The sequence below is a fragment of the Rhinoderma darwinii genome, chromosome 6 (assembly GCF_050947455.1).
Source record: "Rhinoderma darwinii isolate aRhiDar2 chromosome 6, aRhiDar2.hap1, whole genome shotgun sequence".
NCBI lineage: Eukaryota > Metazoa > Chordata > Amphibia > Anura > Rhinodermatidae > Rhinoderma > Rhinoderma darwinii.
The window spans coordinates 12,992,675-13,019,378 of NC_134692.1; the positions used below are offsets into that span (position 1 = coordinate 12,992,675).

The following is a 26,704-nucleotide window of genomic DNA, read 5'->3' on the forward strand; positions in this document are numbered from 1 at the left end:
CCCTCTGTAGATAATGCCACACACTGCCCTCTGTAGATAATGCCACACACTGCCCTCTGTAGATAATGCCACACACTGCCCTCTGTAGATAATGCCACACACTGCCCTCTGTAGATAATGCCACACACTGCCCTCTGTAGATAATGCCACACACTGCCCTCTGTAGATAATGCCACACACTGCCCTCTGTAGATAATGCCACACACTGTCCTCTGTAGATAATGCCACACACTGCCCTCTGTAGATAATGCCACACACTGCCCTCTGTAGATAATGCCACACACTGCCCTCTGTAGATAATGCCACACACTGCCCTCTGTAGATAATGCCACACACTGCCCTCTGTAGATAATACCACACACTGTCCTCTGTAGATAATGCCACACACTGCCCTCTGTAGATACTGCCACACACTGCCCTCTGTAGATAATGCCACACACTGCCCTCTGTAGATAATGCCACAGCCCCCTGTAGGTAGTGCCACACAGACCCCCTTCTAGGTAGTGCCACACAGCCCCCCATAGATGCCCCCCCCCCCCCCCCGATAGATGGCACTCCCCCTACCTTCCTGTAAGGGACCGCTCCAGGAGAAGTCCCTGACTTCAATGTCCATATATTGACAGTGACGTCAGGTACTTCCCCTGGAGCGGAATCCCCAGCCACAGCTTCGGCAACGCTGTCACCGGGGATTAGAGATTCAGCTCCTACAGGGAGCAACAAAATACCCTCCTCCTCCTCCTGCATTTCGCACTCTGAGGAAGAGAAGAGAGCGAGTGAGCGGCAGAATGCACGGCCGTTACTCGGATCACATCCGAGTGACAGCCGTGCTTTACAAGGCCCCATAGACTTCTATGGGAGCCGTGCGGCCAGGGGAACGTCCCAAAAAAAGGCATGTTCCATTTTTTGACGGCCCGGTTTACCAGGTTGTTAAAAAATTGGCCTTGTGAATATCCGCATTTGCGGTCTATTGTTCCTATTGCGGCCGTGTGACGTCCGTTTAAAGAACGGCCATCACACAGCCGAGAATTCCTGTCGTGTGAATAGGGCCTAACACAGGGGCGTAACTAGGAAAGACTGGGCCCCATAGCAAACTTTTGACTGGGGCCCCCCCTCCCCTGGGTGTCACACAACCCCCCCCCCCCTTGTAGATAGTGCCTTTTTTACAGCCCCCCCCTGTAGATAACGCCATACGCCCCCCCTGTAGATAACGCCATACAGCCCCCCCCCTGTAGATAACGCCATACAGCCCCCCCCTGTAGATAACGCCATACGCCCCCCCTGTAGATAACGCCATACAGCCCCCCCCCTGTAGATAACGCCATACGCCCCCTCTGTATATAACGCCATACAGCCCCCCCTGTAGATAACGCCATACAGCCCCCCCTGTAGATAACGCCATACAGCCCCCCCTGTAGATAACGCCATATAGCCCCCCCTGTAGATAACGCCATACAGCCCCCCTGTAGATAACGCCATACAGCCCCCTTTGTAGATATCTACAGGGGGGACTGTATGGCGTTATCTACAGAGGGGGCTGTATGGCGTTAACTACAGGGGGGGCTGTATGGCGTTACCTACAGAGGGGGATGTATGGTGTTATCTACAGGGGGGACTGTATGGCGTTATCTACAGGGGGGGCTGTATGGCGTTCCCTACAGGGGGGGAGCTGTATGGCGTTCCCTACAGGGGGGGGGGAGCTGTATGCCGTTACCTACAGAGGGGGACTGTATGGCGTTATCTACAGAGGGGGACTGTATGGCGTTATCTACAGAGGGGGACTGTATGGCGTTACCTACAGGGGGGACTGTATGGCGTTATCTACAGGGGGGACTGTATGGCGCTAACGCCATACAGTCCCCCCTGTAGGGAACGCCATACAGCTCCCCCCTGTAGGGAACGCCATACAGCTCCCCCCTGTAGGGAACGCCATACAGCTCCCCCCTGTAGGGAACGCCATACAGTCCCCCCTGTAGGGAACGCCATACAGCTCCCCCCCCTGTAGGGAACGCCATACAGCTCCCCCCCTGTAGGGAACGCCATACAGCCCCATTCATTTCTATGGAGCTGCCGACACAGACCCCGGAAGTCCGAGGTTTGTGATGGAGAACGTCAGGGGACTTTCAGTCCCCCGTTCTCCCTATCGCTGCTAGCGATCACACATGTATCCCCTATCCTGTGTATATCCTGTGGAGAGGGGATACATGTCTTTGGTTTAATGGCAGAGCGGGGAGATACCTCCCTGCTCTGCCGTAGTCTTCAGTGGGGTCCCGCTGTAGCAGCCATAGCAGCTGCTAGCGGAGCCTCCGGCCATGGTGGGGGCCCGTGCCGGCGGGCGACACGGGCCCCCTCATGCCACGGGCCCCGTAGTGGCTGCTATGGCGGTAGTTACGCCACTGGCCTAACACCACAGATAACACACAGTCTGAGTACAGATAATGTAGTAGATGCACACACAGAAATATATACACAGTCACATACAGATACATATATAGACACAAAGACACACATACTGGAACTGATACATACACAAACACAGAAACACACAGACAAATAGAGGCACAAACAACAGACAGAGCACTCACATCAGTATTATAGTAGTTATATTCTTGTATATAGGAGCAGTATTATAGTAGTTATATTCTTGTATATAGGGGCAGTATTATAGTAGTTATATTTTTGTATATAGGAGCAGTATTATAGTAATTATATTCTTGTATATAGGAGCAGTATTATAGTAGTTATATTCTTGTATATAGGGGCAGTATTATAGTAGTCATATTCTTGTATATAGGGGGCAGTATTATAGTAGTTATATTCTTGTATATAGGAGGCACTATTATAGTAGTTATATTCTTGTATATAGGGGCAGTATTATAGTAGTTATATTCTTGTATATAGGAGCAGTATTATAGTAGTTATATTCTTGTACATAGGGGGCAGTATTATAGTAGTTATATTCTTGTATATAGGAGCAGTATTATAGTAGTTATATTCTTGTATATAGGAGCAGTATTATAGTAGTTATATTCTTGTACATAGGGGGCAGTATTATAGTAGTTATATTCTTGTGTATAGGGAGCAGTATTATAGTAGTTATATTCTTGTATATAGGGGGCAGTATTATAGTAGTTATATTCTTGTATATAGGAGCAATATTATAGTAGTTATATTCTTGTATATAGGGGGCAGTATTATAGTAGTTATATTCTTGTATATAGGGGACAGTATTATAGTAGTTATATTCTTGTATATAGGAGGCAGTATTATAGTAGTTATATTCTTGTATATAGGAGCAGTATTATAGTAGTTATATTCTTGTATATAGGGGTCAGTATTATAGTAGTTATATTCTTGTATATAGGGAGCAGTATTATAGTAGTTATATTCTTGTATATAGGGGGCAGTATTATAGTAGTTATATTCTTGTATATAGGAGGCAGTATTATAGTAGTTATATTCTTGTATATTGGGGCAGTATTATAGTAGTTATATTCTTGTATATAGGGGGCAGTATTATAGTAGTTATATTCTTGTATATTGGGGCAGTATTATAGTAGTTATATTCTTGTATATAGGAGCAATATTATAGTAGTTATATTCTTGTATATAGGAGGCAGTATTATAGTAGTTATATACTTGTATATAGGGGGCAGTATTATAGTAGTTATATTCTTGTAAATAGGGGGCAGTATTATAGTAGTTATATTCTTGTATATAGGAGCAGTATTATAGTAGTTATATTCTTGTATATAGGGGCAGTATTATAGTAGTTATATTCTTGTATATAGGGAGCAGTATTATAGTAGTTATATTCTTGTATATAGGGGCAGTATTATAGTAGTTATATTCTTGTACATAGGAGCAGTATTATAGTAGTTATATTCTTGTATATAGGGGGCAGTATTATAGTAGTTATATTCTTGTATATAGGGAGCAGTATTATAGTAGTTATATTCTTGTATATAGGAGCAGTATTATAGTAGTTATATTCTTGTATATAGGGGCAGTATTATAGTAGTTATATTCTTGTATATAGGGAGCAGTATTATAGTAGTTATATTCTTGTATATAGGAGGCAGTGTTGTAGTAGTTATATTCTTGTATATAGGAGGCAGTATTATAGTAGTTATATTCTTGTATATAGGGGCAGTATTATAGTAGTTATATTCTTGTATATAGGGAGCAGTATTATAGTAGTTATATTCTTGTATATAGGAGCAGTATTATAGTAGTTATATTCCTGTATATAGGAGCAGTATTATAGTAGTTATATTCTTGTATATAGGAGGCAGTATTATAGGAGTTATATTCTTGTATATAGGGCAGTATTATTGTAGTTATATTCTTGTATATAGGGCAGTATTATTGTAGTTATATTCTTGTATATAGGAGGCAGTGTTGTAGTAGTTATATTCTTGTATATAGGAGGCAGTATTATAGTAGTTATATTCTTGTATATAGGGGCAGTATTATAGTAGTTATATTCTTGTATATAGGGAGCAGTATTATAGTAGTTATATTCTTGTATATAGGAGCAGTATTATAGTAGTTATATTCCTGTATATAGGAGCAGTATTATAGTAGTTATATTCTTGTATATAGGAGGCAGTATTATAGGAGTTATATTCTTGTATATAGGGCAGTATTATTGTAGTTATATTCTTGTATATAGGGGGCAGTATTATAGTAGTTATATTCTTGTATATAGGAGCAGTATTATAGTAGTTATATTCTTGTATATAGGAGCAGTATTATAGTAGTTATATTCTTGTAAATAGGGGGCAGTATTTAGTAGAGTATATTTCTACTTTCATTTAATACTGTTTTATTCCTTCGGTTCTTTAGTGGAGAGATGTGGAGAAGTGAATCAGATGCCTTATGAATAATTGTCACATTACTGTGTCTGAGGAAATGATACTACAAGAAGTGACAATTTTGTGGAACCTGGAACGAGTGTCTTTGTGTAAGTAGCCATGTTGGTTTTCCATCAGTTCTATTTTACATTGTATTGTATTTCTGAACAATAAAAATATGGCTGCACTTTTTTTGGGCTGCCATTGGTCGTTTACATTAATATTGTTCTATAAAAATTGTATAGATCAATTCCTTAGGTAAAGAAGTCCCTCTGCTTGTTTTTCTTTTTCCAGCACTTCCTCCATTTTGAAGCTGAGATCTTAATGTGAGGTTCGGGGGGACATGGCGGTATTTGATACCCCCTATCAGAGGCTGGAGGCCTCGTACACGGACTCACCTCAGGGGGAGGATGACCTTTTGGTGCATGTACCAGAGGGAAGTAAATGTGAGTACTCCAGGGTGTCCCCATAGAACATAATATTGTAAAGATGAATGATTACATGAGTGATTGGTTTGGTATATTAGGGTAGAAATACTCCACCCAGTAGTAGCACTCCTATCATCCATGTCCGAATTGACTTACTTTGTATACAAAGCAAGAAAATAGAATTCCTACAGAATCCAGTGAACGAGGAGAGGTCGTTATGTTGTGAGGATATCGCTCCTCCCTGGGCAGATAGCCACTTCCCTCTAGAAACACAGAGTAGTGCGTGCCCGGAATGGAGCTCAACTAATAATTGTATTACTTATCTTTTGCTGATCCTGAGTTACAGCCTGTATTATAGCCCAAAAGCCCCGTCACAAGTCTGGAGGCTTCAGAGCTGAAATCTCCCATTATCCCCTTCTTGTTCAGTGCCTGCGCAGAGCTTGTTCTGGTGTTTTGTGTTCTGGTTAGGGTCATCTTTACACCAGATGCTCTACAATAATCTGATGTTGGAAAAACTAACTGCCCCCTGCATTATAGGACCCCAGCTAAGCTGTTAGGGGAGTGTCTGTCAACAAGACTGTTTTCAAAGACAAGCAACAGAATTGTAAACGCAGCTCTAAAGTAAGATGCAGGATGTAACTCAGGATCAGTACAGGATAAGTAATGTAATGTATGTACACAGTGACTCCACCAGCAGAATAGTGAGTGCAGCTCTGGAGTATAATACGGGATGTAACACAGGATCAGTACAGGATAAGTAATGTAATGTATATACACAGTGACTCCACCAGCAGAATAGTGACTACAGCTCTGGAGTATAATACAGGATGTAACTCAGGATCAGGACAGGATAAGTAATGTAATGTATGTACACAGTGACCCCACCAGCAGAATAGTGAGTGCAGCTCTGGAGTATAATACAGGATGTAACTCAGGATCAGTACAGGATAAGTAATGTAATGTATGTACACAGTGACTACACCAGCAGAATAGTGAGTGCAGCTCTGGAGTATAATACAGGATGTAACTCAGGATCAGTACAGGATAAGTGATGTATGTACACAGTGACTCCACCAGCAGAATAGTGAGTGCAGCTCTGGAGTATAATACAGGATGTAACTCAGGATCAGTACAGGATAAGTAATGTATGTACACAGTGACTCCACCAGCAGAATAGTGAGTACAGCTCTGGAGTATAATACAGGATGTAACTCAGGATCAGTACAGGATAAGTAATGTAATGTATGTACACAGTGACTCCACCAGCAGAATAGTGAGTGCAGCTCTGGAGTATAATACAGGATGTAACTCGGGATCAGTACAGGATAAGTAATGTATGTACACAGTGACTCCACCAGCAGAATAGTGAGTGCAGCTCTGGAGTATAATACGGGATGTAACACAGGATCAGTACAGGATAAGTAATGTAATGTATATACACAGTGACTCCACCAGCAGAATAGTGAGTGCAGCTCTGGAGTATAATACAGGATGTAACTCAGGATCAGTACAGGATAAGTAATGTAATGTATGTACACAGTGACTACACCAGCAGAATAGTGAGTGCAGCTCTGGAGTATAATACAGGATGTAACTCAGGATCAGTACAGGATAAGTAATGTATGTACACAGTGACTCCACCAGCAGAATAGTGAGTGCAGCTCTGGAGTATAATACAGGATGTAACTCAGGATCAGTACAGGATAAGTAATGTATGTACACAGTGACTCCACCAGCAGAATAGTGAGTACAGCTCTGGAGTATAATACAGGATGTAACTCAGGATCAGTACAGGATAAGTAATGTAATGTATGTACACAGTGACTCCACCAGCAGAATAGTGAGTGCAGCTCTGGAGTATAATACAGGATGTAACTCGGGATCAGTACAGGATAAGTAATGTATGTACACAGTGACTCCACCAGCAGAATAGTGAGTGCAGCTCTGAATATAATACAGGATGTATGTATAACCAGAAAAATGATGTTCTTTAATGCACTATATAATATATATTAGAATTGATGATTTTCTTGTATAACTCTGTTATTATGACACGTCTCTGTCTTCTCTCTCCAGCTCCTTGGAATCACATTGAGAATCTTGATCTCTTCTTCTCTAGAGTATCCTTTCAGTGCTACTGTTTAAAATCCTTTGGATGAGAAGGGAATAGTAAAAATATGGCCTGAAGCTGCCCGTGCTTGTGAGATTTGTTGTCAGATCTTTCTTTATGTGGTGACATCTGTCACCGGCACATTCCCAGCCGCCACTCCATTCAAGCTCCTCCTCACTACAGGGGTTCAGTGAGGAGGAATGGGGGGTTCAGGGCCTCCATTCTGGTGACCTGTGGGGGTCCCTGCGGTGGATTGGGGATAATTTTCAATTCTGGTACAACCCCTTTAGTGCAACTTGCTAATATAATTTGCGTTTCAATTCCTTTGTATTTTCAAGACCTCTGATTGCTGCCAGTGTATTTTTTTTTTTGCCTTGAGAGGCTGAAAACCTGTCCTGCTGCAGTTCGTTTTAATGTATTAGTGTAGGTTAGTCAGTCAGGACAGGAGAGAGATTTGTGCTGCTGTGGAGGATTTCCTAGATGGATACATTCAAGTGCTGAAAACCAATCCTTGCCTGGGCCAACCTTCACACAGCTGCAGCTTGTTACAATGTATCAGTGTAGGTAAGATCTATTGGTCTGGAGTCCGGACAGGAGATGTTTTGGTAGCCGGATTGCCTGCATTGACACATTTAAATACTGAAAACCAATCCTGACCTAGTCATACTGTCTCACAGCTGCAGATTGTTACAATGTATCAGTGTAGGCAATGCTCCATGAGCAGATTGCATTCTTCTACATAATATACAATCAACTAAACTGACTTAAAACCTAAGTATTTATATGTGTGCAGAATTATCCCTTAGCACAGACCCTTCAGGTATACAACCTGCACCAGAAGAATGGATTCACCTGCATGCTGATTGGAGAGATCTTCGAGTTGTTGTGAGTGTATTAAAAATTAACAGGGAGACAAAAAAAAAAAAGCTTCTACTTACCCAGAATTCTTTGCTTCTTCGTCCAGGTCGGCCTCCTGGGATGACGTTTCATCCCATGTGACCGCTGCAGCCAATCACAGGCTGCATTGGTCACATGGGATGAACGTCATCTCATGACGCCGGCTTGCAGGACGGCAGTAGGACACGTCACCATGGCTACGTTAGTGTTGTGCAGTTTTCCGCAGTCAACATTCTGGCCGAAAAACTGCACCACAATTTGGTGCGGTTTTTCATCCAGAATTCCCTTCAGCGCCCATGGCCGATACGCTGTGTACATTTACGCAGCGTATCCGCCCTGTGTAGACATCGCCTTACTGGGAGAGGACATTTTGGTGCCGTATATTAGTCCTTGCACCATGGACAGCTGTGTCGCCCACCATCTTTTGCACGTGTTGCTAAGTAATATTCCAAACATATTGACGTCATTATGGCCGAAACGTCACTGGAGCTTACAGCGATCGAACGATGTGGTCACATGACACTACGTCACTATGGACGAAACATCACTGGGGGCTAGTCACCAGGTTGAACCCTATACCGCAGACAGGAGGACGCTATGATGATAAATCTCCTATTGCTGCCCCCCCCTCCCGCCAGTCCTAGACATTCTGGGTCTTTAGGGTTTTACTGCATTTTGCTTTGTGGCCTATAATAACCCCATCCCTGGTCTTTTGCAGGCAGTTCATCTTCGTGGTCAGTTTCACCACCTTCCTGGTGAGCTGCGTGGATTATGACATCCTTTTTGCAAACAAGATGGTCAATCACAGTCAAAGCGAAAACAACAAAGTGACGCTGCCCGATGCCTTCCTGCCCCCCGGAGTCTGCAGAGACCTGTCAGTATCTCATCCCTTCCCCTATGATCTACCAGTAACTGTCCAGTGGTCTCCGATCCATTTGGGATCTAACATGTGGCTCTCTGGCTGTTGGGAAACTACAGTTCCCAGCATGCTCTGATAGCCGCAGGCTGGGAGTCGCAGTCTTACAACATCAGCCATAGGTTAGAGACCTCTGGCCTCAAGGGCCTATCAGACAGTGCATGTTAATGGGGGAGTCTCGGATTGCAGATGTATCATGTTTGTAGCCGGCCAGGATTTCTACAATGTATCTGGTTAGATAAAATGTATCAGTCTGGATTCCACAGAGGATTTTCCAGACTAGATACAATCGAAATTAACCCTCAGCTGGGAGGAGTATACGGTCTGTCCAGGTTTTCAGTCATTGGATATAAACATGAATGTTCCTGTTCACTGACAGCAAGCAGAGATCTAGAAAATGGTGAAAAATTTATGAACAAAGTATATTAGAAAGTTGCAGAACTTTTCATTATACAATGTTTAAGCCTAATTTTATATAGAGCTAGAAAATCCCTTTAAATAAGATAAGAAACAGCGCCACTCCTGTCCATTGTGTCAGGTACATGTAAAAGCCTACAACCTATCCATTCTCTATAAGGCATTGTTCAACCGTCGTGGTCGAAAACGCAAATTGACTGCGATGTGTGAACACACCCGAGTGGTTCAGCTTACAGAGCTGCGGGGTCCCCCACTTGTCTGAGATCCTCACTATAGACCCTGAAGAAGTATCTGCTTTTTTTCCAGCATTCAGGAGAACTGGTTCCTCATGTTCCTTCTGGTCATCGCCGGTGTCTTCTGGATCCACAGACTCATCAAGTTTATTTACAATGTCTGCTGCTACTGGGAGATCTACAACTTTTACATCCAAGCTCTGCGTATCCCTATGGTGTGTACCAGACCTGTTATCATATATCTTGGGCTATGTCCACATTTACTTTTGGCTTTCGTTCATAGGTTTCCGCCAAAGTCTCCTTCACTTTTGACGGCAAGAATAGCGCAGCATGCAGCGACAATGCAACAGAAATTTCCATAGAACCCCATCGTTCACCATCAACAGTCAATGGGGTCCGGCGGGCATCTTTTGGATAGTGTTGTACAACGCTATGGCCCCCGTTATGAGCCTGACCTCCAGGTTTCTCCTAATCCTATGCTTTAGGGTAACATAATAAAAATTTGGCTGCCTCGAGCCACCACTAGGGGGAGCTTATAAAGAAACTGTTTTCGTATTGAGTTCAATGTATTCAATAAGCTCCCCCTAGTGGTGGCTGCAGGTAGCCATTATTTTATCATTTAACTCTATAGTCATACAGAGGATTTGGTGCTCTGCATTAGAAAAATGGCTCCGACCACTATATAGATGTATAAGGAAATGAATAGGCCCATATTTAGGACTTATTGGGGGTCAGGCATGGTATTCACATATGCTTTATTTAGGACTGATCAACCCCCTTTAAGTCTGATCGTACTTTCATTTTGCAGGGAGATCTCCCCTATTACACCTGGGAAGAAATCCAGAGCAGAATTGTCCAGATCCAGAAGGAGCACCAGATTTGCATCCACAAGAAGGAGTTGTCCGAACTGGACGTGTCTCATAGAATCCTGCGCTTTAAGAACTACATGGTAGCCATGATCAACAAGAACCTTCTGCCCCTTCAGCACCGGCTCCCTCTGCTGGCCAATACAGTCTTCTACACCCGTGGCCTCAAGTACAACTTTCAGCTCATTTTCTTCTGGGGCCCCGGATGCCTCTTCCAAAATGAGTGGAGTTTAAAGCCTGAGTACAAGCGAGCAGGAGCGCGCCTGGAGCTGGCGGAGAAGCTGTCTCATCGCATTCTCTGGATAGGACTCGCCAACCTGGTACTGTGCCCGCTTGTCCTCGTGTGGCAGATCTTGTATGCCTTCTTTAGCTACACAGAAGTTCTACGCAGGGAGCCTGGGAGCCTTGGAGCCAGATGCTGGTCCCTGTACGGGCGCTGCTACCTCCGGCACTTCAATGAGCTGGATCATCAGCTGCAGGCAAGGCTGAGCCGAGCGTACAAGCCGGCCAGCAAATACATGAACTGCTTCCTCTCCCCGCTCCTGGCCGTGGCTGCTAAACATTTAGGATTCCTGGCAGGCTCCATCCTGGCAGTGTTGATAGCGCTCACTGTCTACGATGAGGACGTGCTGGCGGTGGAACACGTGCTGAGCGCTGTTACCCTCCTGGGAGTGGTGGTGACTGTGTGCAGGTCAGCACTGACATTATAGGTGAACATTATGGGTGCACTGAATTAACGTCTCTTAATGTATAGACATTGTGTAGGCAGAACCAGTTTCTATGACAATGCAGTCTACTAAAGGGGTCCTTCCATAATATATAACGGTTTAAGGGTATGTATACTTTTGCAACTGTTTTTTATATTGCTCCAATGCATCTAAACTAAAAAAATGAAGCAACTTTGCCTTGTGTCTCCATGGTTACAGACTACAGACAAACCCTGTGTAGTCGGATCATTCAGTCATTTCTTACTACAATCTCTCTGCCTCTTTTTGCAAAACTACACAGTAGAAGATGGAAGTAAGTAACACATGGTCACCACTAGAGGGAGATCACAGAAAAACGGTTTTATTATTGAGTTCAATGGATGTAGTAAGCTCCCCCTAGTGGAGGCTACAGGAAACCATAATTGTATCATTTAACGCTATGGCTATATGATCTGACTACACACACAGTGTGTTGTAGTCTGTAACCATGGAGACACATAGGACTGCCCAGGAGCTGTATACATAATTTTTTTTTAGTCAAGACTATTTGCAAAGTTTCTTAATTTTTTATTTTATATGCATTGTAGGGAAAAAAGGTTGCAAGACCATGCATAGCCTTTCTATACTTTTATAGTAAATGTATTTGATATAATTGATTAAATTTTTAAAAGAAATGCAGCACCCTCTACAGGTGCTGGGTAGTACTGCAAGCTATAGAAAAGCAGTAATTCCTTTTATTTCACAACTATGTGGAACCTTCGATAACTTATTCAATAGTAGAAACAGTTGTAGGACAAGTACATGACTTAGATCATTCTTTAATTATTTGGTATATTTTGTATATGGAAATCTATAATATGTGTCATTTCTGTTCCTCAGGTCGTTCATTCCCGACCAGCACCTGGTTTTCTGTCCTGAGCAGCTTCTAAGGGTCATTCTGGCTCACATTCACTACATGCCCGACCACTGGCAACGCAGCGCTCACCGGGCAGAGACCCGCGGAGAGTTTGCGCAGCTTTTCCAGTACAAAGCGGTGAGTTCTCTGGGTAAAATTGCACCAATACAGACAGACATTCGTGTACAAACGTCCAAAACCAGATGGTAGGGGGCGCTGTATCCTGTAAGTGCTGATCCAGAGGACCCTTCTATCTCCGGTAGGTCCATGGTGATGTTATAGACGCCACACTAGGGTGAATCTGTACTCCTATATACCTTTCTCTTTACCACATGAGTATACACGATGGCTGTTTACAATATCTCATGAATTTACTACAATGCTAATGAACCCCGATTCTTCCATTGCTTTCTATGTTAGGCCTTTATTCTGGAGGAGCTCTTGAGCCCACTGCTGACGCCTCTCGTACTGATATTCCGGCTCCGTCCAAAGTCCCTGGAGATCATTGACTTTTTCAGAAACTTCACAGTTGAAGTGGTGGGAGTCGGGGACACTTGCTCTTTCGCACAAATGGACGTCCGTCAGCACGGCAATCCTGCGGTAAATACACAGCACGATATTAAAGGAGCACTAGACAGATCTGTTATCACAACAATATAATAATATAATAACCCTGGACATTCACATACATTGTAAGGTCACCCGGTCACCCCAAAGGTAGGAGGACCCCGGTGTAGAGTTTACATCAGTGTCCAGGAGTTTCCCGCTTTCTTTGCTGTATCCTATATCTTCCCTGTATGTATAACATCCCTGTATTTGTAGTTCACACATTCTATATATTAATTTCCAGACCTTAATTAACCATCTCCTAGTTATGTGTATGCAGCTCCCATGCAGATCTATGGTTACAGTTGTTTGCAATTTCCGTGTAGTCTGATCCTGCAGTCCTTTCCCCTTATATATAACTTTCCAAATGTAAGTAGTGGACAGATGCAACTGTGGCAACATATAGGTCTGCATAGGTGCTGTATACACAAAACGGTAGAAGATTTTATATAGATTACCTGATGATGTATAACTAATCACTGTGTATATTTGCCTCTAATACAGTGGATGTCTGCCGGCAAGACCGAGGCTTCAGTTTACCAGCAGGCAGAGGATGGCAAGACCGAACTGTCGCTTATGCACTTCGCCATTACCAATCCACGCTGGCAGCCTCCTCGAGAATGTTCCGCCTTCCTGACGCAGCTGCGAGAGCGAGTCCAGAAAGACAGCGGTGGGACGACACCGAAAAACCTCACTGGACTGGGACATCCCCTGCACTTCTCTGGGTTATCTCTGCAGTCTGACTCTGAGGTGCTAAACTGTCCAGTGTTCACCACAATGAATCCTTCCTGTTCCTCCTGCTGGTTTATTAAAGGGCCAGTAGCAATATTTTAAATTGTAGAAATGGAGTACCAATCCTCCATTAACACTGCAACTTCACTGTGAATGGGGCTATAGGAAACATCCTAATGAGTGTGGCTTTTTCCAACGCCCCAATACTTGTCCTGCTCTCCAGCTGAGAAAACTAACTCAGGGCCCCTCATTCTCGGCAATAGTGGGGTCACAAAGGTTTTATTTTTTTTATTGTCCCAATGCCTCTAAAACAAAAAATAAAGCAACTTTGCAATACGTCTTAATTAAATATTTCCTATTGTTTTGTTTCTACAGCTCCTATGCAGATCTATGCATCTCCATGGTAAGAGACAACAAACAAACCCTGTGTAGTGTGATTCTGCAGTCATACTTCCTTCTATTTGTCACCTTCTTTCTGCCAACATCTGTTTGGTAGGTTAGCAAGAAGTAAAGGACAGATGCAAGAGCGTATGACTGCAGTATCAGACTACACAGGGTTTGTTTGTAGTCTGTTACCACGGAGACTCATAGAGCTGCATAGGAGCTGTAGAAACAAAACAATAGGAAATATTTAAAGAGGCTCTGTCTCCAGATTTTGCAACCCCTATCTGCTATTGCAGCAGATCGGCGCTGCAATGTAGATAAGAGTAACGTTTTTATTTTTTAAAAACGAGCATTTTTGGCCAAGTTATGACCATTTTTGTATTTATGCAAATGAGGCTTGCAAAAGTACAACTGGGCGTGTTTAAAGTAAAAGTCCAAGTGGGCGTGTATTATGTTCGTTACATCGGGGCGTGTTTACTACTTTTACTAGCTGGGCTTTCTGACGAGAAGTATCATCCACTTCTCTTCAGAACGCCCAGCTTCTGGCAGTGCAGATACAGCGTGTTCTCCAGAGATCACGCTGTGACGTCACTCACCGGTCCTGCATCGTGTCAGACGAGCCGGCACCAGAGGCTACAGATGATTCTGCAGCAGCATCGACGTTTGCTGGTAAATCGATGTAGCTGCTTACCTGCAAACGCTGATGCTGCTACAGAATCATCTGTAGCCTCTGGTGCCGACACGATGCAGGACCTGTGAGTGACGTCACAGATCTGCACTGCCAGAAGCTGGGCGTTGTGAAGAGAAGTGGATGATACTTCTATACACAACGCCCAGCTAGTAAAAGAAGTAAACACGCCCCGATGTAACGAACATAATACACGCCCAGTTGGACTTTTACTTTAAACACGCCCACTTGGACTTTTGCAAGCCTCATTTGCATAACTACAAAAATGGTCATAACTTGGCCAAAAATGCTCGTTTTTTAACAATAAAAACGTTACTGTAATCTACATTGCAGCGCCTATCTGCTGCAATAGCAGATAGGGGCTGCAAAATCTGGTGACAGAGCCTCTTTAAATAAGACCTATGGCAAAGTTGCTTCATTTTTCATTTTAGAGGTATCTGGACAATAATAAATAAGATGTTTATGAAGGTTCACATACAATTTAAGAGAGAAAGTGAAGTAAGTGAAATAACTGCTGGGAAGTTAAACAGACGGACACATCCAAAGAAGATCTCTTACAGATCGTTAAAAGAGATCCCTCCCTGTTTGTGTTAAACCACATCTTAAAGTTTACCACCAGTTAGTAAAAGCTTCTGACATGTCATTGAAACTGTGCAGGCCCTCTATTCATTGACAGCAAACAGATATCTTAAAAAACACAAAGTGTAGAAAAAATTGTTACACATTATTTGTATAAAACCCAGAAATCCATTCACAATGTCGTCTTGTATGTAAATCCCTCCTCCTGCTCACGTCTTCTAGATGTAGATCATCAGGGCGTGGATGATGTGTATGTAGTACATTTACAGATATATTATTCTATGGTGAAAAATGTTTTCCCCGTCTCATCCCCGCTGTCCTTTATTTTAGCCCCACAGTCTTTTGGCGAACATGTTCCACGGGATGTCACCTGCAGGGATGCCGCCGCACACAGACGTCCTCTCTTCTCCACACGTCTCTGCTGTATCGGAGGTGGCGTCTGCTCTGCGTTCATTGTCACCGCAGCAGTCCTGTCACATGGCTCAGAACCAGAGCGGGTGAGAAAATGGGGTGCAAACCCCTCAAGCGTCTTGTTACTTTTGGGAGACAGTAACATCCACACGTGCTCTCTGAACTTGTATAACATGGTCTTCTGATCCTGGGGTCTTCATGAATTCGTTTCCAGTAATAAGTTGAGATCATAAGAAAATAGCATCTTAAAGGGGTTGTCCAGGATTAGAAAACATGGCTTCTTTCTTCCAGAAATAGCGCCACACCTGTCTATGGCTTGTGTCTGTAATTGCAGCTCAGCTCCATTTATGTAAACGGTGCTGAGCTGCAATACCACACACAACCTGCTGACAGGTGTGGCGCTCTTTTTAAAAGAAAGCAGCATTGTTCTCTAATCCCGGACAACCTCTTTAAATCTGAAATGATCTCTCATATCAGTCACATATGGATGTAAATATCTCTGGAAATACCTGGCATAAAATAACTCTACAGTCACCCGCTCCCCATGCTGAAGTGGCTGATAACAGTGAGAAATAGACAATCAACTGCAGGTTAAATAAGACTATAGGTTTAGTTTCCATTTTAAGATGTCTGTAGACAATTGTGAAGAAGCCACGGCACTCCACCAAACGCCGTGGCCCCTTTCTCTGCTGATCGGTGGAGGTGCCCCCCTCCAATCACACATTAATGGTCTATCCTAAGGATCGGACAACTATGAACATTTTTGGGAAACCCATTAAAGATAGATTGTCTGATAAGGATAAACATATTGTCACAGATTGACATTTTCAATGTGTTTTATGTCCTTGTAGCCTTGAATTTAGGAACGGCAGCCTTGGGAGCAGTTTGTGGGAGGGCCCGATGACCAGCGGGCCGCTGTCTGAATACGCCTCCATGGAGATGAGCCTGCACGCATTGTACATGCACGAAGTGAGTGGTTATATCATCTGTATGTGCAAGAACAGTATATAGGCTCCTAAGGGTATGTTCACACGTGCACGTCCGTTACGGCTGAAATTACAGAGCTGTTTTCAGGCGAAAACAGCTCCTGAATTTCAGACGTAATGGAATGTGCAGGCGTTTTTCGCAGCGTCCATTACGGACGTAATTGGAGCTGTTTTTCCATGGAGTCAATGGAAAACGGCTCCAATTACGTCCCAAGAAGTGACAGGCACTTCTTTGTCGCGGGCGTCTTTTTTACGCGCCGTCTTTTGACAGCGGCGCGTAAAAAAAATGACCGTCTGCACAGAACATCGTAAAACCCATTCAAATGAATGGGCAGATGTTGCCGACGCTTTCAAGCAGTATTTTTGGCCGTAATTCGAGGTGTAAAACGCCTGAATTATGTCCGTAAATAGTGCGTGTGAACATACCCTAATAGCTCCGCACACAGCACCAGCCTCATGTCAACCAGTTATTATGAGCCATGAAATTCATGAGCTCCGTCCCTCACATGCAATGTAAGGCTGGGTTCACACACCCTATTTACGGACGTAATTCGGGCGTTTTAACCTCGAATTACGTCCGAAAATACGGCTCCAATGCGCCGGCAAACATCTGCCCATTCATTTGAATGGGTTTTACGATGTTCTGCGCCGACGGTCATTTTTTTACGCGCCGCTGTCAAAAGACGGCGCGTAAAAAAGACGCCCGCGTCAAAGAAGTGCCTGTCACTTCTTGGGACGTAATTGGAGCCGTTTTCCATGGACTCCATAGAAAAACAGCTCCAGTTACGTCCGTAATGGACGCAGCGAAAAACGCCTGCACTTGCCATTACGTCTGAAATTCAGGAGCTGTTTTCTCCTGAAAACAGCTCCGTAATTTCAGCCGTAACGGAGGCTGCCGTGTGAACATAGCCTAATAGACCGCATACTGCTAGCTCTTAGGGGCCCCCTTAACTGCTGGGCCCCTGGTTGCACGTATGGCATGAAGCGCTGTCCACGCAGTACATGATATTTAGGGGATGTATATAGGACCGCGTACCTCATATATATGTAATGTACTAAACGGCTTCTCTCTGCCAGTTACATCAGCAGCACACTCGTATGGCACCGGGCCGGCATATATGGCACCGGCAGGAGAGCGATGAGAGCGGAGAGAGTGTGTCAGGGGACGGACTGATTAACACTACATCCAACATGCCCACCTCTGCCAGCTGCCCATCACCGTCCGCGCTGCTCCAGGAGGATCGGATGCCACCAATCAGTGCACATAGGTTCAGCGCCAGCACGGGTATGTATTAAGTATCGGCAAGGTCTAAAACGTGGATCTTTATTTAAGCCACGCATGATAAAACCCAAGATGTCAGTTACGGGCACATCAGCTTCCGTATCTCTGGGCGCACTTGTCCCTTGGGCTCTGTTCACATCTGCCTTCTATAATTCCGCCATCATAAAAGCAGAACAACAAAAATAACGGCAGCGACGGATCCGGTGCCCGATGGACCCAAATGACTACAATGGGGTCTGTTAGGTTTCCGTCATGGTGTCCGTCGTTTTTGTCCTGGATCTGGGACCGAGTTTCCCACGCAGATATGGACACAGCCTCAGTCCTAGTTGGACAATTCCTTTAAGTTGGCCACAGACATTTAATTTCTGCTGACAGATCCCGACAATGCAAATTGTTCCCTGATTGGATACCTGATGGATCTTTTGTTTCTTCAGGATAAGCGTCCCTAGGTATTTATGGCAGCTGCTTATCTCCCTAACTCCAGGGACGTAACATGCTTTTGTCAAAACTGGTAGGGCAAGTTACTGCGGCATAGTTACGTCTACGGCCGGCTTTAGCAGTCGGGCCCTGAACAGATTTTGACTGGGTCTCAGCAGCTTCAGATCTGACTTTTGTGGCCTTTACAAATATTTCTCACTCCCCCGGCCGCGTTCCCCGATGCAGTGATCCCTGCCGTAATAGGACACCGTGTGATGGATCTTCATTTTTGTTTTGTTTTTTTTCACAGATTTTGGAGTAGTACAGAGAACCTCATCTGACTTAGCCAGGCAGCCCATGGGTGGGTGGAGTGAAGATACCCAAAGCCCCCGTCACCCAGAAACTGTGCCAGAGGAAGGGTCTGAAGATGAACTTCCACCGCACACTCATAAGGTTTGTGGCCTCCTGTCACGTGGCTTTCTGCACATCGGTCATTTAGGGTATGTGCACACACACTAATTACGTCCGTAATTGACGGACGTATTTCGGCCGCAAGTACCGGACCGAACACAGTGCAGGGAGCCGGGCTCCTAGCATCATACTTATGTATGATGCTAGGAGACCCTGCCTCTCCGTGGAACTACTGTCCCGTACTGTAATCATGTGTTCAGGACGGGACAGTTGTCCTGCAGCGAGGCAGGGACTCCTAGCATCGTACATAAGTATGATGCTAGGAGCCCGGCTCCCTGCACTGTGTTCGGTCCGGTACTTGCGGCCGAAATACGTCCGTCAATTACGGACGTAATTAGTGTGTGTGCACATACCCTTATTCATCTCACTTTATGTCCTCACACACTCCCATGTGTATGGAACCTATAGCATTGTTCATCCCGAGCCTCCTGATTCATGAACATAATGTCGGCATTACAAACCCGACACAACTATTGGGACGCACAGTAGGAGAGAGGGAGTTTGCTCTGCACCCAACACATCATTATTATTTTTTTTTTGTATTTAAAGGGCAAGCGCTCCTTTTAACTATTGTTATTATTTCTTGTAGGTGTAAAATTTCTTCCACCCACCATATCAAGAAATGATTTTTCCGTAGACCACCCCCTTGGGATTTCTTGGGAGAGTGAATCTGTCCATGGTCCACGTGTATGTGCGTCTGGCTCTGTATTCCCTTAGTGTCTGTAAATATTTCTGTATATATAGATATATTATGGTCTTACCCACACGCTCTTGACTACTGGACTGGATTTGCACTGGACGATCAGATTTTGTGTGTGTTGCTGTGAACATGGAGAGATTACGCAGCGTTGCGTCTACACCACACAAATAAGACTGACGATTCTTCATTGTATATTTCTGTTTCTGACATTATCTCAAATTTCGGGAGTTTCGTAGAACCCTGCAGTGGAGAAGCCTTCTTCAACCGTACAATAAGACTATAAAGGCTGCGTATACATTTGCAACCATTTTTTATTGTCCTAATGCATCTAAAAAAGAAATAAAGCAACTTTGCAAATAGTCTTTATTAAAAAATATATTACCATTTTATGTATACAGCTCCTATGCAGACCTATGCGCATCCATAGTTACAGACTACAAACAAACCATGTGTGTAGTCTGATCCAGCAGTCATGTGTTACTCCACTCCCTTTCTTACTAATCTACTGAGGGAAGATACTAACCACAGACTGCAGGATCAGACTACACAGGGTTTGTTTGTAGTCTGTAACCATGGAGACACTTAGGTCTGCATAGGAGCTGTATACACCAAACGAAACAAGGTTTTTAATCAAGACTATTTGTAAAGTTGCTTGACTTTTTATTTTAGATGCTTGGAGCATTAATAAAAAATAAATGGTTGCCAATGTGTACATCTATATTACATAAGACAGGATCTATGGGTTCACATAGGTTCATTGTCCTTGCTCATTACTATAGCGTGCACCACGAACATGTCTGTAATGTTTTGTATAGAAATGTATATTGCATCTTTTGTACCATAGTATAATTCAAATTAAAATGAATTATCTGTTATGTCAAATATCTCTGCGTTGTCACATTTTTATTACAGAGTAGGAAAGCAACCCCGTGTTTTAAAGAGCACCGGTCCCTCTGTCCCTCTCCTAACAAGCCTATTATAGTAGATACTTGTTCTCCCCATGAAATAACAATAATGGAGCATATGTTTTATTTATTTTTAGAACACTGCATTGTGCTGTTCCTCTGTTATTCCTCCTGGAAATGTTATGAATAAATTAACAACTAGGTGTTACCATTCCTCTTGTGAATAGGGTGGGTCCCTTCATGTCACTGTTAACTGAGCATTGGTTCAGCCTTCTGCTTTTTTGAAATCCCACCTTATATAGCATCTCTGTTATGGATTATCCAATTTTCTGGATTATTAGGTGCTGAATTAAAGAAACTTCCCTGCCGAACAGGAACAAAGAAGAGGAGGATAAGTACTACTAGTAGGGGACATTGTAGGGGAATAGACTATCCCTGTGAAGAAAGGTAAGGAGAGGTGCGGAGACATGCCCAGTACAAGGGACTAAGATACACTAAATTGTCAATTGAAGAAAAGGACTGATCCTGCTTGTATATTTTTAACGTCGCTATTCCTTTAAATATACAAATAAGAAAAATGCTAATATGTTTAATTGTCCAAGGTGACCCTTATGCCTCTATTCCATTATATCTTTATCAACGTCAGGCAGCTCCTCAGCGAGCGGGGCCTCCGCCACAGGAACAGGAAGTGGTTTCAGCAAGAACTTCCTGCGGATGAAGATTTCCGAGTCCATCCCAGCGTCATCTTCCCATGGAGGCATCTCAGCTGCTGCTTCCAGCCAAGGATCTTGTGTCAGGTCTTCAAACCAGCAATCCTGCAGACATGAAATAGAGTTGATGTACAAAGTACCAAACCCTCCAGTCGTGTCACTGTCTGGTGCTTTGTGTCTTTACATGTGTGTACTATTACTTTTTATACAAAGTTTATTCCCAGCCAATCAGTGTCAAGTATACTGGAGGCGCGGATCCTTAAAGCCTATGTACACCTTTGAAAATGTGTTTTATATATATATATATATATATATGTGTGTGTGTGTGTGTGTGTGTGTGTGTATATATATATATATATATATATATATATAAAAATAAGTGAAGTGTGTTTGGTGCAACTTTCAAAATAATTTTTACTTATTGAGCTACAGCTGCTTTGTATCCTGTATACAGAGCAGCTGTATCTAGTGCTGAGACCTGAATCCGTCAGGTCTGCGGGACTGGCGAGTTCTGTGAAAGCGGTTCCTGCGGGTCTTTGACACACAGGATCCACCTGTTATCGATCACATCTAAGTTGTGAACTGTCACTGAACCCGTCAGACCCGCGGACCTGACGGATTCAGGTTTCAGCGCACGATACGGCTGCTCTGTAATACAGGATACAAAGCCGTTGAATCTCAAAAAGTTAAAATTATTTTGAATAAAATGTAATTACAAAGTTGCTCCAATCACTGATACAATTTTTATTTTTTTTTAAAATAAAAAACAACACGTTTTCAAAGGTGTACATAGCGTTTACTTTATAGTTGAATTGGAGACACTTAATTTAGAGAGAGCGGTGTTTCCCTTTATGGCACAGAATTTAACACCACCATATCCAATGTAGATTACATATCGGAGCTGCGTCATATTCAAGGGACACAAAGTAAAAACCATTGTTACTACGTATCTGATGTCAGGCAATACCACTTACAATGTTCAGTCTGATCCAACCTTCTTCCAGCCTGTTCTCATGATCTCGAGCGCAGTCTAGCGCCCTCTGCAGGTAGGTGTGTACACGCTCCTTGTACCCATATAGAAGCATCACAAAAGCCTTAAGATGATAGAGCCGAGACAAAAATACCGGAGCTGTTTTGCAGCGCGACTTAAATGTTTTTATAAGCTGAGCCAAAAAGAAATTGGAAAATTATCAGCGAAATATTCAAATCCTACAATCTTAAAGGGTATGTAAACTTTTGCAACCAGTTCCAAAGCATATAAAAAAAATAATGAAACAACATTGCCAATAGTCTTGAATATAAATCTATAAATTTGTGTTTGCGTGGCCCGTTTTCAAAGGGATCTCAACAAATCCTGACAGATCTGATGGGGTCCGTCAGATTTCGATATTTTGATGCCAATACTATCGCTGCAAACTATGCTATTCTTACCATTAAAAAGCATTGCTAATGTGAACAGAGCCTTACTCCACTCCCTCTCCCCCCCTCTTCTTGCTAACCTGCAGGAAGTAAAGTAGGCGACAACTTGAATAGAGTAACACATGACTAAAGAATCAGACTACACAGGGTGTTATTTGTAGTCTGTAACCATGGAGACACATAAGTATGCATAGGAGCTGCATATGTAAAACAATACCTTTTTTGTAAAGTTGCTTCATTTTATATCTTAGATTCACTAGAACAATAAAAAACATGGTTGCGAATGTATACATACCCTTTAAGCAAAAAAACAAACAAACATGAACCAACTGAGACCTGGTCGGTGTTGTCGCTGACGATGTCCCAGTCTTCTGATTTCTCCTCCATAGACTTGCGCAGTAACAATACTTGACACTCCAGTAACTTGGAGAACCCACAAAGGGTGAAAAACGAAGAGTCGGTTTGTGGCAGCAGCGTCTTTGCCGTCTGGAAAAAAGTCTGGAAGAGGTCCCACTCCTGTAACCTGCAGAACCTACAGCCAAGACTCCAGGTCATGTCATTGCTCTGCTCGAATGAATTTCCATAGGAGAAGAAAATACATAACACTATCCCTTACCAGAGCGCCAAGGAAGAGAACAGGTTAAGTTTGATTTGGTTTTCCATTGTGATGACGGAATGAGTGTGAAAATTGTCCACAAATTCCAGACACTCGTCCATTCCTCGAACAGCAAATCCTAGAGATAGACGTCATTAAAGGAACACTCCAGGCAAAACTGATGCATTGTGTAATGTCTAGTGCAGAGACCAAAGGGGCGGAGCATGACACAGGGATTCTCTCTGGTGTTCTTGGAATCTCTGTGTCATGCTCCGCCCCCTCAGGCTAGATACATGAGTTGCGGTACACTGCCATGGTGGCAGCAGGACCAGACATCATTGGAACCAACATTGCTTCAACCCAATGAGGCCTGTGAGGAGTTGTCTGGTCTTACTCACACCCAAAGGTGTAACTGGTAGATTCTGGGCCCCAATGAAAAATCTGTAACAGGAGCCCTCCAACCTACCATGGGCCATTTATAACACTGTTGTGTTCTTATGTGGCAGAGGGTCTTTGACTCCCCTCAAGACCTAGAGCCCGGGTGGCATTGCTACCACTGCAGCCCCTTACGGCTACGCCCCTGCTTACCCCCTTCCAACAGGACGTCAAGACAAATAATATAGAACCAGGCCCGGAATTTCACAGTCTGGTAGGTGTTTATCAGGCTTTCCATGCGTCCGACAACAGATACAAGTTCTCTGTACCTGGAATGAAAAAGATTCTGAATATTCTGCAAATGTGTGGCCCCCTGCCGATCCTGAGAACCAAGGCTTCTGCTTATTCCCTGCACAGTGATGCTCCAGGCCACCCCTGTGTAAGAAACTGCAACACAGCTCCATTCAAGTGAGAACCATTCTTAACCAGCACCCCCCCCCCCCCCCTTCTCTGCACATGACACAGAGCATGCCCACAACATTCTTCCATAGAAGTCAATAAGCTGTTTTCTGGCTGAGGTTTCTTATGTTACTCAGGCAAGATGGCCAGTTATATAGAAAATGGGGCAACAAGCAAAATGGGACCTGCAGCCCCGCCATCAGACCGTTTTTCACACAATTTTAATCTCTGGTGGTCCAGGGTAGTGAAAAGTTTAATTGTAAATTTCCTGGTGGTCTAGAGTAGTGAAAGGGTTCATTTTGCTTTCCTTAGTCAGTCTAGGTCAGTGATAAATGGTCAATGGTAAATTCAAGTGGTTCCTAAGGGTTTTAGTCATTGGGGTTTGAGTCCTTGGGGGACCCCTAGGAGAGAGGGGCCCTGGCTAATTGATCCGTTTGCCGGCCCCTGCCCTGCTGGTGATACATTCCCTTTAAATGTGTATGAGATATCTGTTACATTAAACACACATTCGCTTTGATAAGGACATTGTCATACCTGTTACTGAGGAATAAGATTTTGATAAGAATGGGAAGGATTCGATATTCCATAATCATTTTATCAAGTAGAAAGGCGAGGGTCTGAGCTCGACGACCTGAAAACCCAAAAAACAAATCGTCTGCGTGTGTCCTGCTATGAAGTGTTCAGGCCGTTATCTGATCTTCTGCCCAGAGTTAACAGTAAGGGCTTATTCACACAGGGCGGGTACGCTGCGTAAAAACACACATTGTATCCGCACTGGTCCCCTCAGGGGATTAGGGACGAAAAACCGCACCAAATTGTGGTTCAGTTTTTCGGCCGGAATGGCCGCTGCAGAAAACAGCAGGTAAAAAAAAAAAGCCTATACTTACCTGTAGTCATGGCAACGCGCCCCTCTGACGTCTTGCAGCCAGGCCTCCTGGGATGATGTTGCATCCAATGTGACCGCTGCAGCCTGTCATTTTTTTTCTGAGTTGCGATTTTTGTGGCACAATTGCAGATTTTCAACTGCAAAAAGTCGCAACATTTGTCGTGGATTTTACCTTCTTATTAAATTCAATAGGGAAAACCCGCAACAGAAACCAGCGATTCCGCAGTGTAAATTGACAGCCTGCGGATTAAAAAAAAAAAGTTCTTGGGCGTGTTTTTTAGGCAGCGTGTGGATGAGATGTGTTTAAATCTCATCCACTCTGATGCTACTGTATTCTGCTGCGGATTTTCGAAATCCGCTGTGTAAAATTCGCAGTGTTTACGCTACGTGTGAACCGAAGAGTATATTCACAAGATTCTGCAGTGCTGTCCATTACTGCATTGGAAAAACTGGCAAAACAAGAGTACACCCTTAGGCTACATGCATATGTTGCGTAATTTGGTGCAGAAAATCTGCATCAAAGCCGCAGGTAATTCCGCATGTAAAATCCGCACCTAAGGCCTCATGCACACGACCGTATTGGTTTTGTGGCCCGCAAAACCACGGGTCTGTTGTGGTCCGTTGAACCACCAAAAACCCTTGTTGTGCATCCGTGTGTAATCCGGACTCAGAACAATTCACCAGTATTGATGAATCCGCAAATTCGGACACTAAAATGACATGTCTTGAGTTCTTGTGGTCCGAATTTGCAGCCCCTGCAGTTAAAATTGCGGACACAACAATATGGTCGTGTGCAAGAGGCCTAATAGTGCATTTTTTTTATTCGGAAATAGGTTCGGTTTTATGCTGCAGATTTTGGTGCGTTTTTTTCATAAACTAGTCGTGGAAACGCAAGATCATTTGACATGATGCAGATTTTAAAATCCGCACCGCAGGTCAATTTATGTGCGGAAATATTCTGCAACGTCTAGATGAGATTACTTGAAATCTCATTTACTTTGCTGGTGCTGTATTACGCTGCGGATTTGCTGCAGGAATGTATGAGTGGCATATCCACATATAATACGCATCGTGTGAATTTGGCCTTAAAGGGGTTTTCCCATCAGGGACATTCATGACATATCCACAAGATGTGCCATAAATGTCAGATAGATGCAGGTCGCACCTCTGGGACCAGCACCTATCTCTAGAACGGGGCCCCCTAAACCCTGTTCTACCTTTTTCTGCTCCTGCTGCCTCCCAGACACTTCCTGATTATATGGTCGGGACTTACGAAAACAGCGGAGCACGGCGAGCTACGCTGTTTCCTTCTTCATGTTCAGAAATCACTTGAGTCAGCCGGAGCACAGAGAGGTGGGACCGGTCTAGAGATAGGTGCGGATCCCAGAGGTGGGACCCGCATCTCTCTGACATTTATGACATATCCTGTTTATATGTTATAAATGTTTATGATGGGAAAACCCCTTTAAAGGTGTAACACTTTTGCAACCTTTTTTTTTTTTTGCACTAATGCATCTGTTAAAAAAAAAAAAAAAAAGAAGCAACAAAAAATCTCTGTTGTGTGTACACTGCTCCTATGCGGACGCATGTGTCTCCATGGTTACAGACTACAAACAGTCCCTGTGTGTAGTCTGATCCTGCTGTCATGTGTTACTTTCTTCTTTCTGCCTTCTCTTCTACTGTCTGTAGGTTATCAAGAAGTGGAGGCAAAGGGAATGGAGTTGGGGTGGCCGTACGCTAAAGATAGTTGTCGCCTTCCTCTCGAGCGGTCATGTTT

General features: G+C 43.7%; 2 protein-coding genes and 1 long non-coding RNA gene across 6 annotated transcripts in view; 2 read left to right on the top strand and 1 right to left on the bottom strand.

The window, feature by feature from the left end:
* The window catches only part of ATG9A (autophagy related 9A), a 28,095-nt gene extending 7,635 nt beyond the window's left edge, over positions 1 to 20,460 (top strand). The window contains exons 3-17 of the mRNA XM_075829174.1: positions 4,846 to 4,963; positions 5,148 to 5,299; positions 7,358 to 7,401; positions 8,212 to 8,276; positions 9,007 to 9,162; positions 9,928 to 10,069; positions 10,663 to 11,411; positions 12,307 to 12,460; positions 12,743 to 12,922; positions 13,433 to 13,678; positions 15,642 to 15,808; positions 16,574 to 16,691; positions 17,786 to 17,993; positions 18,718 to 18,860; positions 19,468 to 20,460. Of these exons, the coding sequence (XP_075685289.1) occupies positions 5,197 to 5,299; positions 7,358 to 7,401; positions 8,212 to 8,276; positions 9,007 to 9,162; positions 9,928 to 10,069; positions 10,663 to 11,411; positions 12,307 to 12,460; positions 12,743 to 12,922; positions 13,433 to 13,678; positions 15,642 to 15,808; positions 16,574 to 16,691; positions 17,786 to 17,993; positions 18,718 to 18,860; positions 19,468 to 19,473 (2,481 nt within the window). The 5' untranslated portion in view covers positions 4,846 to 4,963; positions 5,148 to 5,196 and the 3' untranslated portion in view covers positions 19,474 to 20,460. The remainder of the gene's footprint in view (positions 1 to 4,845; positions 4,964 to 5,147; positions 5,300 to 7,357; positions 7,402 to 8,211; positions 8,277 to 9,006; positions 9,163 to 9,927; positions 10,070 to 10,662; positions 11,412 to 12,306; positions 12,461 to 12,742; positions 12,923 to 13,432; positions 13,679 to 15,641; positions 15,809 to 16,573; positions 16,692 to 17,785; positions 17,994 to 18,717; positions 18,861 to 19,467) is intronic.
* A 329-nt stretch (positions 20,461 to 20,789) lies between these two features.
* LOC142655257 (uncharacterized) lies at positions 20,790 to 21,337 on the top strand. The gene is made up of 2 exons (XR_012849457.1): positions 20,790 to 20,930; positions 21,130 to 21,337. It is a non-coding gene; the product is annotated as an uncharacterized LOC142655257 (long non-coding RNA).
* ADCY10 (adenylate cyclase 10) overlaps positions 21,058 to 26,704 on the bottom strand; it is a 32,446-nt gene continuing 26,799 nt past the window's right edge. For 3 of the 4 annotated variants that reach the window (XM_075829172.1, XM_075829171.1, XM_075829170.1), the window contains exons 28-33: positions 24,576 to 24,672; positions 23,796 to 23,911; positions 23,229 to 23,346; positions 22,949 to 23,144; positions 22,168 to 22,356; positions 21,058 to 21,298 (exon numbers count right to left, since the gene is read on the bottom strand). In XM_075829172.1, coding sequence (XP_075685287.1) covers positions 21,101 to 21,298; positions 22,168 to 22,356; positions 22,949 to 23,144; positions 23,229 to 23,346; positions 23,796 to 23,911; positions 24,576 to 24,672 — 914 coding nt within the window. In that variant the 3' untranslated portion in view covers positions 21,058 to 21,100. Of the gene's footprint in view, positions 21,299 to 22,167; positions 22,357 to 22,948; positions 23,145 to 23,228; positions 23,347 to 23,795; positions 23,912 to 24,575; positions 24,673 to 26,704 lie in introns of those variants that run through there. The other variant, XM_075829173.1, reaches the window with a different exon arrangement.